Source organism: Typopeltis vanoorti, chromosome 24, assembly GCF_054136105.1.
Source record: "Typopeltis vanoorti isolate ZY-2024b chromosome 24, IOZ_Tvanoo_1.0, whole genome shotgun sequence".
Lineage (NCBI taxonomy): Eukaryota > Metazoa > Arthropoda > Arachnida > Uropygi > Thelyphonidae > Typopeltis > Typopeltis vanoorti.
The window spans coordinates 77,819,503-77,840,775 of NC_143572.1; the positions used below are offsets into that span (position 1 = coordinate 77,819,503).

The following is a 21,273-nucleotide window of genomic DNA, read 5'->3' on the forward strand; positions in this document are numbered from 1 at the left end:
TCATTGTGTTGTCCACACAATTTTGGCAATGTGCCCTCTAAATTTTATATCCTTATCCACCATCACCCCAAGATCTCTTATTTCCTCCACCTGCAACAATATATCCTCACCAAGCATAAATTCTACATCCCATCTTTATTTCTCAAATTTTAAAACCTTACATTTTGCAACATTGAACTTTCATCCACATTTCTGTGCCCATTCACTCAATTTATTCAAATCTTCTTGTAAGGCCATAACATCTTCTCTACTCTTCATAGTTCATCCCAACTTTGCATCATTTGTAAACAACTGAATATCCCCATCCAAATCTTCACCAACATCATTAATATACAGGTTAAACAGTAATGGCCCTGAAACAGACTCCTGAGGCACATCACTAGTGACTTTCCTCTTCTTGGATATTGTCTCTCCCATATACAACTTGCTGATATCTATCAAATAGTCATCTCCAATCCAATGCATTAATCTAATATCCACCACCATCCACTCTAGTTTGACTATCAACCTATCATGTGGTAATCTATCAAAAGTCTTTGCAAAATCTAAGTATACTACTATGACCAAGGAAGCTGTCATCTTATTGTAATAAGTAAATTACTAAAACATGACTTCCCTTTATCAAATCCATGCTGTGCATCAAAGATACCATTGTTATCAATGGTATCTTTGATGGACAGCATGGATTCTGGTTCTCACCAGCTTCTCCAACAACTTAACCACAACACCTTACACACTATGTATAATGTTGTGTTGGGAAAAAAATGATGAGTCACCTTTTTTTCCCACCCAACATTAAGTTATCTCAGAAGGAGTGGATAAGGACATGCTTATGCCTCCGGATGGGAAATGTACCGACCAATGTCCCAAGAACATGTAAATATCCAAGTGTGTAAGCTCTGAACAATGTTAAAATAGCCCATGAGTTTAATAGAGAATAGTTGTAAATGAATTAGAATATAAAATCATGTGTAAATTTGCCAAGTAAATATGTAAAAGCTAGAGCATGTTTTAAGCCATGTAAAAACAGTCCGTGACCACAGCGTCCAATCGGCAGTCGCCGTATGCGTGACGACACCGCCGAGTGAGGGAGCTGTTTTGAGGTATAAAGGTTTCGGCGGGGATTCGAATCGCTCTCTTGTCTCCGGGTTTTGTCGGCACCAAGTTTCCTGTTGGAGAGCTGTGTAGAGCTTGCCACCACGTGTAGCAAGAATCCCCCCTTGCTATGTATGCCCCCCCACCCCCCCCCCCCCCCACCCCCCCCCCCCCCCACCCCCCCCCCCCCCCACCCCCCCCCCCCCCCACCCCCCCCCCCCCCCACCCCCCCCCCCCCCCACCCCCCCCCCCCCCCACCCCCCCCCCCCCCCACCCCCCCCCCCCCCCACCCCCCCCCCCCCCCACCCCCCCCCCCCCCCACCCCCCCCCCCCCCCACCCCCCCCCCCCCCCACCCCCCCCCCCCCCCACCCCCCCCCCCCCCCACCCCCCCCCCCCCCCACCCCCCCCCCCCCCCACCCCCCCCCCCCCCCACCCCCCCCCCCCCCCACCCCCCCCCCCCCCCACCCCCCCCCCCCCCCACCCCCCCCCCCCCCCACCCCCCCCCCCCCCCACCCCCCCCCCCCCCCACCCCCCCCCCCCCCCACCCCCCCCCCCCCCCACCCCCCCCCCCCCCCACCCCCCCCCCCCCCCACCCCCCCCCCCCCCCACCCCCCCCCCCCCCCACCCCCCCCCCCCATATATGCACAAAATACAGGCAATGGTAAAACTGACCTTGTTGAGTCAGAGGCAGGAGATTCTCCATGTAGAGAGATGAGTGATATGGCAGAGGGCGAGAATAGCAAGAGAAATATGAATAAAATAATGAGAGCAGGGAGTATGGAAAGGTTGAAAGATTGTAAAGTTTTTGGAGATGATCTCAATTGGAGGATGAATGGCATATAGGAGAGAATAGGAACAGTCGAAGAGAGAGAATGAGAGAGAGTTATGGGAATTTTAGAAGAGAAGAGAATAGGAACAGTAGAAGGGAGGGAATGAGAGAGAGTTATGAGAATGGTAGAAGAGGAGAGAACAGGAGAAGTAGAAGAAACGGAATGAGAGAGAGTATGTGAATGATAGAAGAGGAGAGAATGGAAACAGTAGGAGAGAGAGAGAGGGAATGAAAAGAATACAAGGAAGCACTGGAACCAGGGATAGAGGGATGTCAGGAAGGCAGGTATGTAGGGGAACACAGAGAGAAAGTATTAGAGGAGAGAGAACGAGGGATGCATGTGAGCAGTCGAGGAACAGGTGGTAAGAGGTGTAATGTATGGGGAATCAATGATATGTGGTGTGCAAGATAGGATGCGTGAGGAGTGTTTGCCTGGAGGAACGATAGAAAGTGTGGCTATGGCAATTAAGCGGGATGAATGGGTGGATGAGATGATTGTGATGATAGGTACAAGTGACTTGAGAGGTAATGTAAATTGGGAAGCAAGAGATATGAAATTCTTGCTTGAGGTTGTATGAAAGAAGACACAGAGAAAAAAGATAGTGCACATGTTGCCTAGATATGATAGTGATGAGCTGAGCAGAAGAGCAGTAATACTGAATAATATAATAGCTAGAATGTGTCAGAAGAGAGGATTGGAATATGTGGATGCTTGGAGGGCATTTGAGGAAAGAGAGGAACTGTATGCGAGAGACTGCTTGCATTTGAATGAGGAAGTGCATAGGCATCTGGAGAGATTGCTGTTCTGAATGAGTCAGTGTGTCAATGCAGGGAAACTAGAATGCCCAGGGTGGATGGTAGCAGGGGTGACCTCTTGTGGGAATGGGTACTTGGGAGAAGGGGGTCGACATCAAGTAACGCTGAGCCCAGTGGAGTCTAGAGGGAATAATGTTGGGTATAGAAACATTGGCATTTTTATGTTTTACACTAATGCCAGGAGTATCCGGAATAAAGGAGAGGAATTGGTGGCACTGATAGCAACAACTGGCCAAAGATTATTGGGATCATTGAGACGTGGTTGACAGAAGAGGACATAATAACAGGAATAGAAGTAGCAGGGTACAGCATTTTTCGGCAGGATAGGAAGGGAAAGCATGGTGGTGGAGTACTGCTTATGATAAGTGACGATGTCCACTAAGAGTGAAGGATTGGAAGGCAGTGACAATAATGATTTTGAAAGCATATGGTGTGAGGTGGGGGGGGATCAGAATATTTAGTGGGGCATTGCTACAAACCAAGGAGCACAGAGGGTGGTGACAAGGAGATGTTTAGACAGTAGAGCTTGGCAAGTGCAAGAAGAAGAATGATTGTTATGGGAGATTTTAACTACAGCAGTATAAATTGGAGAGAGCAAGATGCATGCATCAATAAGGGAATGGAATTTCTAGAATTCTTGAGGGACAAATGTCTTAGGCAACATGTAATAGAGGGAACAAGAGGTTCAAGAGTTTTGGATTTGGTCATAGCATCAGAAGAGTTGAGATGACATCTCTCCCACCAGTTGGAGAGAGTGACCATGTGTTTTTTTTTTACTGGAAGATGAATAGACATGCAGGAGTATCAAAGAGATGGGAACATATGTGGAACTATAATAGTCTTAGACATCAACTTGGGGAAGTTTCATGGAGGCAGGGATATCATTAGTGCTTGGGAAATTGTGAAGGAATATTTGTTAGCAGCAATACTAAGCTGTATTCAACAAGTGAAGAAGAGGATACAATTTGGAGTAAAATGGATGACAAACAATATTAAACAGGAACTGCATGTGAAGAAGAGGCTATGGAAGAAATATAAGGAGACAGGTGAAGAGCAGATGCATGAAGAATATAAAACACAGGTCAGGAGATTGACTAGTATGGTAAGGAAGGCAAAACTCTCACCTTTGATGTTGCCTGGCATTTATGAAATTCCATGCTCATGCAAATTGTCTTACTTTGGACAGACAGGTAGGTCTGTTCAGAAACGCATCTCGGAACATCAAGACCACATTCATCTTTTTAAACCGCAAAAATCTGGCCTCTCTCAACACGGAATTGAAAATCCAAACCATAGGATCCATTGGGAAAAGTCTACACTTTTACATAGATCTTTATATAAACATGAACGTTTATACAAAGAAAGTGCTGAAGCCCTACTACACAGACCACACTTAAACCGCAACGACGTTCTTACTATTCCTAAAGTATGAGAAACTGTGTTAAATAATAATAATTATTATTTTTTTTTTTTGTAACACGTTACACACGTTTAATGAGATTCTATGGTAATCATGCGCCCTAACTGTATGTTATTCCTATTACTGTTTTAAACTACTGTACTGATGATGTCCTAAGATACTTAGGATGAAATATTTACAATTAAATAATTTTCACTGTGGTTAATACGTGTGTTTCTTTTAATTATGATCGCACCACAGGTTTCGTTATTTAACAAAAAAAAAAAAATCTTCAACATCATGTTCAACTGTTCTGTAGAGCTGTAGTGAAGAATTCATTTTTATAGATGACAATGCCATACCACATCTTACACAAGCAGTGGAGATACTTCTGGAGACTTGGGGTATTAATCGAATTGAGTGGCCAGCATGCTTCCCAGATTTCCACCCATTAGAACGTTTGGGATACAATAGGGAAATGCATTTCTGCTTGAAATTTCCCCTCAAGAAAACAAACAAGGCCTTATCCTTACTCTGAAGGATGAGTGGACTAGTTTGCCTCAAGAACTTCTGAATAAGTTGGTGCTAAGCATGGTATGACATTGTGAGGATTGCATTGCAGTTCAGGGTGGACACATTCCATACTGAAATGTCTCTCCTCATAGTTTTCTGTAATGACTGTACAGTAATTTCTTAGCTACATCATCATCACACTTTTCAAAGATTAAGGCCTAGAGCAGCATGTCCTTAACTACATCCTTAGAAAATTTGGTAACTTTTGGCCAACGTATTGTAATTTAATTTGTACAAAATTTATAACAATTTTTTTTGTAATATAATTTATTAGCATGCTGGCAATAAATTTATGTCCACATTTAGATGTAGTCATGAAAATTTTTTCATATACAAGTAAAAATGTAATTCATCCTTAACTTTTGGACACTAATGTATATGAAAGTATCTTTACACTTTTATTTTCAGAAACAGATAAAGTGCAATCATTCATTTCATGGATTGAAGATAAGAAACCATATCTTACAGGTATAATAATGGATTTAAATGAAATGAAACAGAATGAAATTCTGTATGGAGTGAAGTTTCAGACAATATATTAAAAGCAAGGAAGGTTGCTTTAATGAAATGAGGCTATGCACTTTGGGTTGAAAAGGTTACATATTACATACTGTGTATCACATTGATGGTACTGAATTGTAGGAAATTAATGAGGCTAGGGACTTAGAGGGTTGGTAATGGTGGTCAGAGAGTTGAAGTTCAGAAGGAATATTGCAAAAGTTGGTAAAACAGCTCAAAGGATTACTTAAATGTTGAAAAATGCATCAACAAGTAGTTGATGCATTCGACAGACCAGTCCCAGGTCCTTTGAGGACAGGTTGAAGTGTGGTTGCAAAGTTTAGCTGATATGAAGAAAAGATGAGACATGATAGAAACTTACAAGTTATTAAAGAGATTTTATAAGATTAACACTAAGAAAAATTTTCAATAAATGACAATTAGAGAAGTAGGGGTCACTTCTGGAAGGTGTGTAAAAATGTGCAGACCAGATATTTTGCGAGTGATGAATGAGTGGAATGGATTACCAAAATTAGTGAAAAGTGCCCTGATAGTGAATAAGTTTAAGGAGAGGTATGCTAGGTATACTGTATATGAAGGTTAATGTAAATCTCCTGCAACAAGTCTTCTCATATAAGAACAATAATAGTTTTTGGAAAAAATTTCCTCTCGATATCTTAACGCATAATATTTTGAGATCAACAAAACTTAACAGAACTAGGGGTCACTATAATATACAAAACTTAACAGATCATTATAATATGTCCTCAATTTCTTAACTATCAAAAATTAAAAAAACTGGTCATGTAATCTCTTTTTGCCATAAAACAAACTTATTCTTTAACAATTTTCACCTGATTAACCTTTTCTCAATATATTTACATAACTTATTTCTGGAACCCTCACCTCAGTAAAAGTTTTAAAATGTAAACATGGTTGAAAAATGTTTGGCATGGTTTTTGTATTATAAATACAAGATTGTCACCAAGATGAATGCTATTCATCTTAGTTTACATGCTGGAAGAAGTGGAGGAAGCAAAGGATCTTGGGGGGCTGTGAATAGAGATTTGAAGTTCCGAGGACATATTGCACAGGTTGTGAAGACATCTCAGAGAACTGCGGCAATGTTGAGGAGAACACTGATCACGAGTGATCAGTGTTCTCCTCAACAGATGAAAGTGTACTGGTTCCAATATAAAGCTTTGATCCGACCATATTTTAGATTTCTGTGCTCAGATCTGGTCACCGGATTCGAAGGGAATGAGGTAACCACGGAGAGGTTACTTTAAATGCATTAAAAAAAAAATTTTTTTTTTTTTTTTTTTTTTTGCATAATTCACACTTTAAAGGGGGGAAAAAAAGTATCATTCAGTGTCAAGTTATTTGATCATCATGAGTAGCAGCCAATGAATAAAGAAGTTTTATTTCTAGAGAGTTGGAAATGAAACTGCTGATCTGAAATCCATAATTCACACACTACAATGTTCACTTAACGAAAGGAAAAACAAGTATGATTTTAGTTGAGGTTTTCTCTACAAGTCATAAGCAAATCATCTTCCCTCTTTAATGTTTAGAACTTTATTTTTCTTTATATTTTTCATAGTAATTAAAAACTCAGTCTGCTGTACCCCCCCCCCCCCCAACAATGGCTGTTCTGTCATCATTGCCGTTACATAACAATTGATAACTTTTAAACATTTTTCTTTCTATATGAAAGACTTCATAAATATCTATTTTGAGGTCCAAAATTCTCATTTCTCTCACAGCAATATCATAAGGTTCTTTTCTTTTTATTCCCCACATCAAACTTCTGGTTTTCGTTTCGGTCATGAAGCAACAACTCACAACATGAATTAGCTTAGCGTAATTAAATGGTTAAAAGTTTTACACAGTGATGATTTTTTAATACTGTTATTTTAAAAAATGCAATTATCTTCAAAGAAAAGTCAGAATGGATCATGTGACTGGATACATCATAAAAAGTGAGTCTGGCTTGAGTGTTACCTACTTTTTTGCATTTGTGAATTTCATTAGTCTTTCATATTAAATGACTGTTTATGGATAATATATATACAATAATCCTTCATTACGAAAAATGAACAAAAGAAAACACAACCTGAATTGTGATGAGCTGTGTTGTGGCATATATTTTAAACCCCACCTTAAAGGAAAGCATATTTCTGCATAATTAATTACGTGTAATGTATATTGAGAATTAAAGAATGTATTACTTTGTTTTCTCAATTTAACATTGGTTTTTTTGTTATTTTTTTTTATACGACTTAATAACAATATTTATATAAAGTAGACAAATACCTCAGTGAGTAAAATATTTTGTGACAAGTAGATTTAAGTTGGATTTCAAGATCCCTGGTAACAGTTATACTGTTTTATTTCTTTCTTTTGAAATTTATAACTTAGAGATCTATTCCATCACTTAGAATTTTACCTTCTGATCCAGCAGTGCAGCCATACAGAACTTATTTGATCAAATATCTAATCCAGCTGCCTTTTCAAATTTCTCTTACTCAAGTACTAAAATTTACTCTTGACTGCATTCCATCTGGTTTTTCAATCCTTATTCTATCATTTTAAACATTCAGAATTTTCTCCTCCAGAATGTTATGTTTATGTTTTGTATTATTTTTATGATTTTGATTTGTAGCCTCGAAAATATTTCATAAGATTAAGGATATTTATCTTCTACAATTTTCTCCCAATTCATTTCTGTACTTTAGTGATGTTTTTTAAATAGTTTTCATAGGTTTTCTCTAAATTCACCAAGAGCACATGCTGACTTATTAGACAGAAACATTCTTCTGCTTCCCCACAGACTTCCCATATTGAACACAAAATGAGTATTTTCCTATCCATGAATGCAATTCACTTGCTTCCTTTATTATTATTACTTCTCAGGCATCTCGATGGAGTCAAAGACACATCATGGAAGTCTTTCTACCCAATCCATTCTCCTAAGAAGCATTCCATAGACATATCTACCAAAATATTATTCAAACTTCTGGATCCTCTCCACCAGTTTTTCATCCTGACAGAATCCAGGAGGACTAGATGTGCATGCAGTAGTCTTCCTGTGGCCTTATTAAAATGTTATAAGTATGTGTTCTTCAACAACTACGTAATCAAATGTGTTATTTTGGCCACTTTTGCAATATTTCCTCTACTTCAACTCCCTGTCCATGATAACCCCCCAAATCCCTGGCCTCATCAATTTCCAGCAGCTCAGTTCCATGAATATAATACATGGCCATGTTAAACTGGCAGCCATTTATTTTTTCCCATACAGCTAGTCTATTTGAGTCATCCTGCAAGATATCTACATTATCTTCATTGACTATCGCTCTTTCCAGCTTTGCATCATCAGAAAACAAGTGAATATTTCTCCTTAAATCATTTCTTATATCACTGATGCATAAATTAAACAGCAAAGCACCAAGTACTGAGCCCTGTGGTACATCACTAGTTACCTGCTTTCTCAGGGACAATTCCCCACCCCCCATACCCTACTCTTTAATATCTGTCCATCTATGCAATACATTGCTTGTATTTTTTTTTTTTTGTCTCAAAGTGCATATACTTTGTCAAACTATCCTTTTTCCCAAACTACCTAAGTTGCTTTGCAAGATCTCTGTATTACTTGTTAATCATTGTTCTCCCTGGTTTACTAACATTCACAAATTAAAAGCATTATAAACAGCTTTCAATTTTTTTTAGAAACTAGGAAGAGAATTTTTTTTTGGTAAACTTTTCACATAATTCACATAAAAGAGTAACTCAAATAATATACAAAATTAATTTTTCTTGATGATCAAATATGTGCAAACAAAAAAAAAAAAAAAAAAAACAGACTCAAACAAAATATTTTCATGCAATAAAATATTAATATATAACCAATCAATAATTAAGCACAAAAAAAAAACAACAACATGCAAATCTTATAGCATGCATACTAACATTGGTTTCTGGATCACTTTTGTTGTACAGTGGAAATCTGATACTGAAAAACAAACACTTTCTTGTTAAACAGGTTAATAATAAGAGAAATTTTACATTTCAAAAACATGCAGCTTAACATAACCCCAAAACAGAATAATAACATTCACATGCAAAACCATATGAGAAAAAATATATATCATTTAAAAAACTATATTAAAAAGTTAATAACAAATTAAAATGTTTATATTAATGAAATAAACATCCAAGAATATATCTTTTATCTAATTAAGTGAAGAGGGGAAAATGTGGCTTTCTAAATAAATATTCTATACATATATTTTAAAAACTGCTTAAAATTATTGTTATAGTAGCCTTAGCAATAATTTGGCTAACCATATCTTACAGATAAATTTAAAAAGCTGGAAATTAATTCATCCTAAACAATCCAAAAAATTATTAGGATGGCGCTAAGCAGGGCCGGCCATCTCGGAGGTGCAGTGGGTGCAATGCACCTGGGCCCCACGATCGAGTGGGCACAGTCAGTACACATTTGCGGAAACCTATTTTTTATTTTTTTCTTCTAATTTTGGTTATAACTAAAGGGATTTCATCGACAGGATTTTAGGGCCCCCCCCCCCGGTAATAATAATATCTCTGTGTTTCTCTATTATATTAGTGTTTTGTATTCAGTAAACGTATGTTAACCTGTTATATTTCGAATGTATTTTTTTTTTGTTTTCCTGTGCCAAAATCATTTGCAAGTAAGAGGTTTTACAATATGTTTATTTCAGAATCCTTTAATTTTTACCTTTGAAAAATATTTTAGGGCCACCAAAGGTTTCTTGCACCCGGGCCCCTTTATAGAGAAGCCGGTCCTGGCAGTAAGCCTCCTTACTAACAGGTAAAAGCTTACCACCACAAAGGTTTCTGAAATTTCTTAGGAAGAAGAATTCAACACAACATTCAAACAGATACTGACCATCTGAACCAGAACACAGGATATTTGGATTTCCTTTCTCAAAGATGGAAAGAAATAATGTATTAGGTAACACTTATTCCATATCAACTGTTCAATGAAGAATTACAATTTTCATAAACTTGTAATTATACAAGATGGCATCACAGCACCTTCTAATTACAGTTGATCCTTTACAGTTGACTCTCAGTATAACAATATTCCTGTGGGCTCATGAATTTGTTATAGTAAGAGTCAACTGTAAAGGATCAGCTGTAATTAGAAGGTGCTGTGATACCATCTTGTATAATTACAAGTTTATGAAAGTTGAGGCTTTGGTTGAGACTTTTTAGTAGTGTTATAGTGAGTGAGTTTGACCCATTTGTGTTTGCTATAATGAGAGTCAAATGCATTTGAAGGGATCACTTGAAAATGCTGCAGAACTTATGAATTCAAAAGGAGGTAAGATAGGCAGACTGTGTATTATATATCCATTTGGTTAGACTGTGAATTTATATATGGCTTTTAAGTAATGCTTTACAGGGATACTAAAGGACTGTCAATAGCTGATCAGGAAGTCTCCAGATTTCATTACTAACTGGTTCAGTCCCACGTGCTAACCACTAGCTATCCTGTGGAACTGTTTTACTGTTGTTTTTAGATGCCTTTAATCACCAGGTGAGATACCACCACCTTGCTTATTAGAGATCTGAAGTGGCTGCAGCCATGTTTGGTAGCTAGAGCAAGGTTTCTGGTTTCTGTCCCTCCCCCTAAACTCTTCCTGCATGCAGTGAGAGCAATACTCTCCCCAATTCAAGGGTACAGCAGTAAAACAGTTCCACAGGATAGCTAGTGGTTAGCACGTGGGACTGAACCAGTTAGTAATGAAATCTGGAGACTTCCTGATCAGCTAGTGTCAAATCCTGCAATCACATATTTCACCAGTTCATGACTGGTGGGAGAAAAAAAAAAAAATACCGTGATTATATCTTTAATAATTTCCAATTCTTGTTTTAAAGATTTTTCAGAGAAAATTTTGTTTCCTCTGAAGAATATTTAAAACAAGAAATGGAAATTATTAAATGGATACAATCTAAAAACAACTCAAAAAAATCATCAGCCACTTCCCTACAGATCAATCCAGACAACAACAACAAGAAGCCTGTAGGACTCCTACACTATATATCAAAAGACATCTAGGAAGGTCTGTCAAAAATTATGAAAAAATACAAACTCGCTGCTACCTATAAACCAATCACCAAGATCCACAATTTGCTACCTTCTCCAAAAGACAAACTCTTATCTATGATGTCTTACTATGGACAAACAGGAAGATCAATAAGTAAGCACATCTCTGAACATCAAGACCACATCTGTCTTATCAAACCACACAAATCTGGCCTCACTCAACATGGAGTTGAAAACCCTGACCATAGGATCCAATGGAAAAACACAAGCTGCTAAATAGATCCTTATATAAACATGAGCATTTATATAAAGAAAGTGCTGAAGCCTTACGTCAGAGACCCAATCTGAACCGTAATGACTGTCTCACTATCCCAAAAGTCTGGGAAATTATTATCCTCAAATTGTATAAAATAAATTCAGATATATTTTAATTTAATTTTAATTACAGTTGATTTTTTTTAAGTCCTCAAACATGCTACTGTATGCATAGAGGGTTCCTTTGTATGTAATTCCTAGTATTGTTTGTAATAACTGTACTGATGATGTCATAAGATATTCAAGACAAAATATCTACATATTATTAAAATTTAATGTGGTATACGTGTAAATTTTTTAGTTATGAATACACCACAGGTTTCACTATATAATAGACTTTAATCCCTCTCTCACTGACATTGAGTTTCTGCCTTGTGCCTCTTCTACAGATATTTTCATGGACAGTGCTCTGCTGAATTGACCACTATTATTTCTCCACTCTCCTCCAGAAACATTAAAACAAGAGCCACTGCTAACCAACACTCTTTTACAGTCTGTCTTGAAACTCACCGAGCCAACTTCAGTCCTCTTCACAATCTCCCCCTTTCATTCCATCTACTTCTGTTCTTTAGAACAGTCTCCCCCACTGTTCCTTCTCTAAAGATTACAACCCTTAGCTGTTCAAGCAAAATGTGAACAGATCTGCCCTTTCTTCTATCTTCTATTTCTCTTGTCCACACATGGCACTAATGTGCTATAGGTCTTGTGGCCTTTGGTGTGTAGATCATATATGATATTATACCATAAATTTTAAATGAAAAAAAAAAAAAATAATGTAATTCTAATTGTGCAGTAAAAATATTATATTATCATTAAGAGATCTCCACGGAGTCAGACAAATTATCACTGGATACTTTCCACTTAATAGCATATCTTCATTCTGTAACCTAAACTCTCCACAATCACAACAATAAAAATGCATTTCACTCACCTCGAGACTGCTTTATGTGCTTCGTCCGTTCTATGTAAAGCTGGTAAAATATCCTTGCAAATTTAAATATCTCTACATATCAATTCTCTTTCATTAACCTGCCCTTATAAGTAACGTTACTTATAAGGGCAGGTTTATTACTTATTTGAATACCTGTTTTGGTTATTACCCATCTTCATGGAGGTTCTGGGGAAGAACCTTCATGAAGGATGTGTAACGATGTCTGCATAAGTAATATCTATGATCTGAACAGAGATCTGCAAGTTGTCGTGTAGACCACAGACAAATGTACACAAAAGAGCATGCAGGTAATTTATTTTGTCTGTACACAAATGCTACGAGTATCAGAAATAAAGGAGTAGAGTTTGTTGCCTTGGTTAATATACTGGGACCTCATATTGTAGGCATTAGTGATATTTGGCTATCAGAAGCAGACCTAACCTACTAACTGGTATCAAGTGCAAAGGATACAGTATTTTTAGAAAGGATAGACAGGATGGGGCATGCTGCTAATGATATCAGATGACTTGAATCCAGTTAGAGTTGAGAACTATGACTGCAGTGGCCCTTCCCATAATGCATAGCGCATTATACAAGTACATAAGGATATGTGCATTGCATTATGGGATACTAAGGCAATTGATGTGACGCTATTAGCCTCTATATATATACACCCAGTTGTGAAATTACTTCACATGCAAACTTTGTTTGTTAGGCATCTTTAATTTATAATTCTAGTAACAATTTTTCATGTGGCAGTGAGTTTGAAGCCAACTGTGTGAGGTGGAGTATACCAAGATTAAATACCTAGTGGGATGTTGTTACAGACCTGGTGGATCGATTGCTAGTAATGAAGAAATGCATCACCAAATAAATACGATGGTACAAAAACAGTAATCATAATGGGGGACTTTAATTATCCAAACATTGATTGGGTAGCTATGAAATCGCATGAGAAGAATGAAACTGAATTTAGTGAGCTGTTGTCAGACAACTTCCACAAGCAGCATGTGACAGAAGGAACTTGTGGTCAAAGAGTGTTAGATTTGATTATAGTGTCAGAGGAGGTTTTAGTTAAAGATGTAACTATTCTGTGTCCAGTTGGTGACAAATCATGCAGTGCTCACTTGGGAAGTGGCTCAATTTCTGAATGTTCCATTAAGAAAAGGTTACATGCTAAACTACAAAGCAGGAAGTTATGACCACCTGAGGGGGGAGGTATGCTGGGTTCTGTACCATGCTATCAGTTATTGGATGGGAAGGATATCGATAGTGTATGGGGAGTGTTTAAAAAAATACTTAGACGATGCAATATCAGAATGTGTCTCTAGAGTTCGAAGAATAAAGATGATGTGGGAGGAATGTCATAAGCATAACTGATGTCATCCATTATGCTACATAAGCATAATGGATGACATCATACGTTATACTACATATGAAAATTACAAGCAGCAGGCCAGAAGAATCACAAGTGTTGTATGGAAAGCTAAGTCTGAGTATAAAAAGAAACTGGTTCTGCAAGTTATCAACAATCCAAAAGAAATCTATCATTATGCTGCAAGTGAAAGAAAGAATGAATTTGAAAGATTAATTCTAATGAATGTGGTATGTGGGTGACTGATGCAGAAGTGATTGTTCAATTAATGAGTATCCATTTTGCTAAAAGCTACCTGGTATATGCAACACTGAACTCATTGCTACTTCTTTACCATATGAAGAAACTCTTATGGATGAGGAGGAAGTACTAGATCTGCTGCACAAATTGAATAAGAATTCTGCAATAGGAACTGATAGGATATTAGCACAGACACTAAAAGAATGTTCAGCTGAACTGGTTATTCCTTTGACCTGGCTATATAATTTGCCAGTACGTAACTTCTCTGTTCTGAGTCTCAGAACAGGAAAGAATGTATGGCAATCCCACTGCACAAGGGTGGTGCAAAGACCAATGTATCCAACTATTGATCAATCAGTATCTCAGGAGTGGTGATGGAGATTTTGGAAAAGTTGGTTAGAGCTCACATTCAGAAATGGGTTGACAGAGAATCTCTACTTTGCAATGAACAGCACGATATTACTAAGGGAAGGTCATGTTTTAGCAACTTGCTTGCATTTTATAATAATGTTACTACTGAGAAATGGATATACCATGATACTTTTGGATTTTGCTAAGACTTTTGACAGAATACAGCCTAAAGCCTGATACATAAATTGGAGAATATGGGATTGAATTATAAAGTACTGCATGGATAAGAGGATGGATGATTGACTGACAGATATAAAAAAAAAAAGTAGTATATGGGTGGGATGCAAAACTGCAAGATTCAAGGTAACCAGTGGTGTGATTTAAGGATCAGTTCTCGGTCCACTGTTATTCAGTCTGTACATTAATGACATTTGGAAGGATTTGGCATGCAACATATAGCAATTTGCTGATGATGTAAAGATAGGTAGGGTAATCAGAAATGCTGCTGATAAGTAGTACTTGCAGAATGATTTTAATAGGCTGGAATCATGGGCATGTGAAAATGGCTTTCATTTCAATGTTAATAAATGTAAGGTAATGCACTCTAGTGTGATCAGATATCTAATGTCATATTATATTAGTAGGATTATGCTAGAAGAAACTGATCAGGCTAGGGATCTTGAAGTGTTAGTAGATAGGAAGTTGAAGTTCAAGGGTCATATAGCAAAAATTGTAAATACAACTCAGAGAATAATGGCAATGCTGAAATGAATATTAACACGTAAAGATAAGGATGTAATTTTGCCTCTTTACAAGGCCTTGATAAGACCTCACTTGGACTATTACAAGCAAGTCTGGTCTCTTGGTTTCTGTGGCAATTCTGATAAAGTGGAGAGGGAAAGCAAAGGATAGTGTCAAAAATGATATCAGGATTGTGGCATACTTATGAAGACATTATGAATTTGTAGGCTGCAAACACTAGTAAACAGGGGAAAGAAGGGTGTGATATGATTGAGACGTACAAACTTCTGAAACAGTTACACAGAAGTTCAGTAAATGCAATTTTGCATTTTATGGAGGGTGGGGGAAGGACGCAAGGGCATCAATGGAAGTTGAGAATGAATGCTGTCAAGAAGGGGTTAGGGCTAGATTTTTCTCTCACAGAATAGTGTGCGATTGGAATGGATTGCCATTGGGCGTCGTGTGTATGTGTGTGTGTGCAAGTAGCATGAATGAATTTAAGAATAGGTATGACAGCTGTTGCGAATAATATGGCCTACCTTGATGAGTTTTGACTCCCTGGACGCCTCTCTTAATAATAATTAGTCTGTCACTTGTCAGAGCTCCAATACTGTAAGATCTTATATTAGACTTCTAGGGTACTTCTAACTGTATACCTTGTCCACCTAAATTTCAATCATCCTCTCGGTACTATTCTTGCAATTCTAGTGGAAACTGTTTTGCTAATCTGAGCCCTTCCATTCTGTTTAAAAGACAACACCACCTGAAATTATCTCAGCTCAAACATTCCCAAATGCAAAGTTGCTTCCTATTATCTTTATTTTTAATATGATTCTGTGATTTATGCTATTTGTTTCCCCCATTTTATCAGAACTGTCATATCTGTAGTCTCTAGTCTTTGATACAGTGCTATATTTTTAATTTTCATACCCAAAACTTTAAACACCGTCTCATACATACAACTAGTTACAGCGTTTGGACTAATTTCTCTCTTATTCCATAAAAATTTATTCAGCTGACTTCCTACACCAGCTTTGCAAATCCTGTTGTCTATTTCCATATTTAGTTTGCTATCTTCACCAAAAATCATTCTTGAACAGGTTGAAATATTTTACTTGTTCTATAAGTTCTCTATTCAGATTGCAGTTAAAATTTTACATTTTCCTGCCTAGTTTCACAGATCTGATCTTTTTATTGTGAATTTTCATGCGAAATGGGGTAAATGGAACATTATACAGAGAAATATATAGTCTATATTTAAGCTGTAGTAAGCAGTTAGTATTGAAGGTAGTACAGGAAAATGATTTTAGGTAAAATCAGGTAAGAAAAGAGTGCACATCTTCATTTTTATTCATCACCTATGAATATGTGGACCATATTATGGTATGAAACCTGAAACACTGTATAAGCAAAGTTTGCCCATGAAGTAAATGCACAACTAGACTTCTTGAATATAGAGGCCAATGCCTTCACATCAATTGCCATAGCATCCCATAAAAATTTTATGAGATACTAATTGGAAATTTTGTTTGCTTACACTTGGATAAAGGATGAAATCAAGAACATAATTTCTTGGCACCTTTAAATTATAGTATAACCAACTGAAAAAATTTTCAACATCTAGCTCTAATGGCACAGGATTGTAATAATAAGGTGACACCTTTTGACTACTTGTATATAGGAAATATGAGGGGATGGCAGAAAAGTTCTGATAAACACCTAGAACAAAAATTATATTAAAGCAACTGATATAACTACAAGAAAGAATATATCTTACTCCCACTGTTTTATGGACGTGTAATAATTTGTTCTTTTTCTTTTAGGATATATAAGAAGAGGTTCTGAAGAAATTCAAATAAAGAGAAGAGCAGGCAGTCATCAAGTTTTTCATGCTGCAAGAAAAGTCTGCAACTGAGATTCGTCAAAGTTTGTGTGAGACTTTGGGGGAATGTGTCCCAACAGATCCAACAGTTGCCTGATGGGTGGCCAAATTTAAAACTGGCTATCCTAAGACAAGATGCCTCCAGGCCAGGAAGACCTTCCACAGCGATCACATCTGAAACATTGATGCAGTGCATACCATGATCCTTGATGATAGACGAATACCAGCAAAAACATTGCAAAGACTCTGGAGATATCCAGGAAATGAGCTGAGGTCATTATCCATTCCATCAACATCTGGACATGCAGAGCTCTCAGCAAAGTGGATTCTCAAATGTTTGAATGTCAACCAAAAGAGAGAATGTGTGCTATCATCGCAAGGGATTTTGGGTCATTTTGAGAAATCAGGTGCAAATTTTTTGGCTCTTATTGTGACTGTTGATGAAACATGGCTTCATCAACTATGACCCAGAGACCAAACAACAGTCAACAGATTGGAGACAAAGGTTCTCCAAGGCCAAAAAAGTTCTGAACCTGAAAGTCATCAGGGAAGGTTATTGTCATTGTCTTACCATGTACCTCAAAAAAGGTGAAACTGTTACAGCAGCAGTTTATTCAACAGCTCTGAAAGAATTGAAGGAAAAATGCCACATGAAACTGAGCAGATGCGTGTTGCTTTTGCAGGACAACACACCTGCTCATGAAACCCAACAGACAATACACAAATTGGGCATTCCATGTCTACCTCACCCATCCTATTTGCCAGACCTGGCCACATCTAACTATTTCCTATTTTCAAATTTAAAGAAACGCTTGAAAGGGACAAAATTTGCCACAGATGAACTCATATCTGCAGCTGAGGACTGGTTTGTGCAACAAGAGAAAGACTTTTCTCAGAGAATTGCAAATGATGTGCAGCGTTCTGACAAGTGTATACACTTGGGGAATAGGTAGAACAATGTGTAAGTTACATGGTTCTACCTCAATTCCTTCATGGTGATTATCACAACTTTTCAGTGCACACCCGTGTATATGACTTCTGATTACTTCAACTTTGGTATCTCTTCTTGGTCTGGCTCCCAGTAATGAGAACTCAATAAAGATCAAAACTGGTCTGGGTAGTAGCCCTTACAATAATACATAGCATTATATCTGTCTAAGGATGTGTGTTTCACATTATGGAATACTAAGATGATTGTTTATGTAAACATCTTCCTGTGTGTGTGTGTGCTGACTTTCTATAGATGAAAAAAGATAGAATTATCGTTGATAATTGTGAGCATGTTTTTCCACAGTGGAGAACACGCAGTACATGTCATCCAAAGGGCACTCGATATTTCATTGAACGCTATCATAGGAATTATCAATCATTTTTGCCTTTGAAGATGTTTGCCTGCAACAATCAACATCCTTCGATGAAATATACATCGAGCACCCTTTGGATGCCAGGTACTATGTGTTCTCTACTGCGGAAAAACATGCTCACGATTATCAACGGTAATTCTACTATCTTTTTCCATTTATAGAAAGAGCAGCCTTTCTCTCTATGTTCACTGGGCATCTACAGATGCTGTATGGTCACTCTGATGCTCGATGATGTTCCACACCAGGCCAGAACAGCCAACATCCAAAAATTCAATGTGCCAAGAAAGGCAAACAGTTTTTAGATTATTTTTCTACTGTGAAATGAATTTTTGGGTGTTGGCTGTTAAGGCATAACAAAAGAATCCAAGGTGTCTTTGTCCATGGGGCCAAATGGCAAACATATCATCAACAAAGCATAACTACACTAAAAGTTTGATATGTAGTTGTGGTAAGTATTTTGTTTTTGAATTGTTTCATGTAAAAGATAAAGGGGTAGAGACCCAGATAAGCATCATTAGTCTGTCTGTAGATTTTTACTTGCTATGTAAAGTAACCTGCATACATAATCAATTTGAATAATTCAAAAATATTAGGGGAGAGAGGGAAATTAGACTATTAATTCAAGTGCCTATTAGTGGTACATTAGTAAATAAAGATTTGACATCGAAACTTATGTCTGTGTATGACAATGTGATTTTTAATTAATGATTTGAACTAGAATTTTTTAAAATAAAAGTACAGTTGTAAGGGGGGAGGGGGACAAGTGACAGCTAACTGTCAAGCAAGTTTATAAGTAGGACTGTCTATGCTATCAATTATAGGGCATAGGAGAATATTAAATTTGTGGAATTTAGGTGCCCCATAGATATATGGGGTGGTTTAACATGAACAGATTTTATTTTGTTGACGATTTCTTTGGGCCAAGAAATCACTTTTTTTTATAATAATTTATGGACTTCTTTCTTTTGAAGCATAGTGGGATCTTGATCAATCATTTGGTAAGTAGAACTCACTTAGAAGAGCTAGAATGTTTTGTTGTAACCGTCTTCATTCATGATAACTGGCATTCCTCTTATCAGCTTTAGTAATCATATTTTTATTCTCATATAACTTTTTAAAAGCAGCAATTTCATTATCTTCATAAAAAAATAAACATCTTTGTTTTTATAAATTGGTTTGGTGACATTTAATGTAATACCATTAAATTAAGTTATGAAAGAAGCAGAGAGGAAACTGCTGGCTTTTGAAGTGAAATGCTGCAGAAACAAACAGAACTTACTGGACAGAACATGACTAATGCACAAGTGCTGTAAGATTTGAATATCCCTAATTCAACAATTCTTAACACTTAAAAACATCTCCATTGGTTTGGTCACAATGGAACCAGTGTGAATGGAACCAGGCAATTTCTCGCCTGATGTTTGAGGGCACTATGGGGGGGGGAGACCTAGGGGAAAACTGAAATTTACATGGCATAAAGCCCTTAGAAACTGTGTTGGGCTTTTAAAACTGTTGCATTATATAAGAAGACAGAATTTATCTTCAGGACAGAAGAGAAGACGATGACAATGTAATATATAACATATCTCCGAGGTTAAATTCCAGCTGTTAGTAGTATGGATGCTTCACAAATGAGACCGACAAGGTGAGTATTATAATCATCTTATAAACATATCTTCCATTAGTTGGAAGAAATGCCAATTTAAGTAGCATTTCCTTTAGCTAAGGAAGATGACTCAGAGAAACACCACCACTCTCTTATTGGAGGTGTGAAATGGCTTTTGCTACATTTCATCTTCAGAATAGGGATTCCAATTTTTTCACCAATGATTTGTGGGTGATGGTCTTGATGAGCATGCTTTACACACCTTACTACTAGACAGTCAGCATCTCCTGCATTCAACTAAACAGCAGCAAAGTAGTTTCTGCAGGCCTGCAGTCTAATAGTAGTAGGAACAAAACAATCGGTAATGCTTTTGGTAATTGGTTTCCTAACACAAGTTTGATAAATCACTTTATCAAATAAAGTGCTTCCCCCCACACCAAGGTATGCTGTTTATACAGCATACCTTGGATCGGCCTTAGATCCAAGTTGAATTACATAATTTTAGCAGGAGACTTAAATGCAAGAATTGGAAACATGAAAATTAATAATAATATAGGAATACATGGAGAAGGGTGCTTAAGGGTTAAAGCTGTATAACTGAGAGGAGACCTCCACACAGCCTATAAAGGAATGCGGAGAACCGACCAGGGCTTCTGACCTAATGTCCAATCCTCACCCTCTGGTGGTGCACCCTGTTGGGTATCTATTTGGATACTGAACGAATGAGGATGGGCTGGCAATTTGGGATTTAGCCGACCAAATTGTATTCTTATTGGTTAAACCAAAATAAAAAATGATGGTACAACATGACAAAATTTCATGGCAGCTGGGACGTCGCCCGGTTAAACAAGGCTCCCGTTGTTTTGGCCAGGGAACCAGGGCGAACAGCGAAAAGTCAGCTACTGGAACAAATCTGAAGACAAACCCCAACTCAACATCACCAGAGTTAAAGATCGGTACTATCAACGTAAGAAGCCTGAATGGCAAAGAAATGGAGCTAGCTGAGGAATTAGATAAGTACCAGATCGACATAATAGGGGTGACTGAAACAAAAAAGACCAAAACTGGAGAGATCTTTCTGAGCAATAAATACAAAATGTTACATTCAGGCAATGACAATCAAGGAAAAGAAGGAGTAGCCATAGTATTCAACACAAAAT

The 21,273-nt window shown here is 37.4% G+C and overlaps 1 protein-coding gene across 1 annotated transcript in view; it reads right to left on the reverse strand.

The window, feature by feature from the left end:
- The window catches only part of LOC150093424 (sodium/hydrogen exchanger 7-like), a 495,244-nt gene that overhangs the window by 12,648 nt on the left and 461,323 nt on the right, over positions 1-21,273 (reverse strand). Inside the window, exon 18 of the mRNA XM_090414003.1 lies at positions 9,184-9,226. Coding sequence (XP_090270129.1) covers positions 9,197-9,226 — 30 coding nt within the window. The 3' untranslated portion in view covers positions 9,184-9,196. The remainder of the gene's footprint in view (positions 1-9,183; positions 9,227-21,273) is intronic.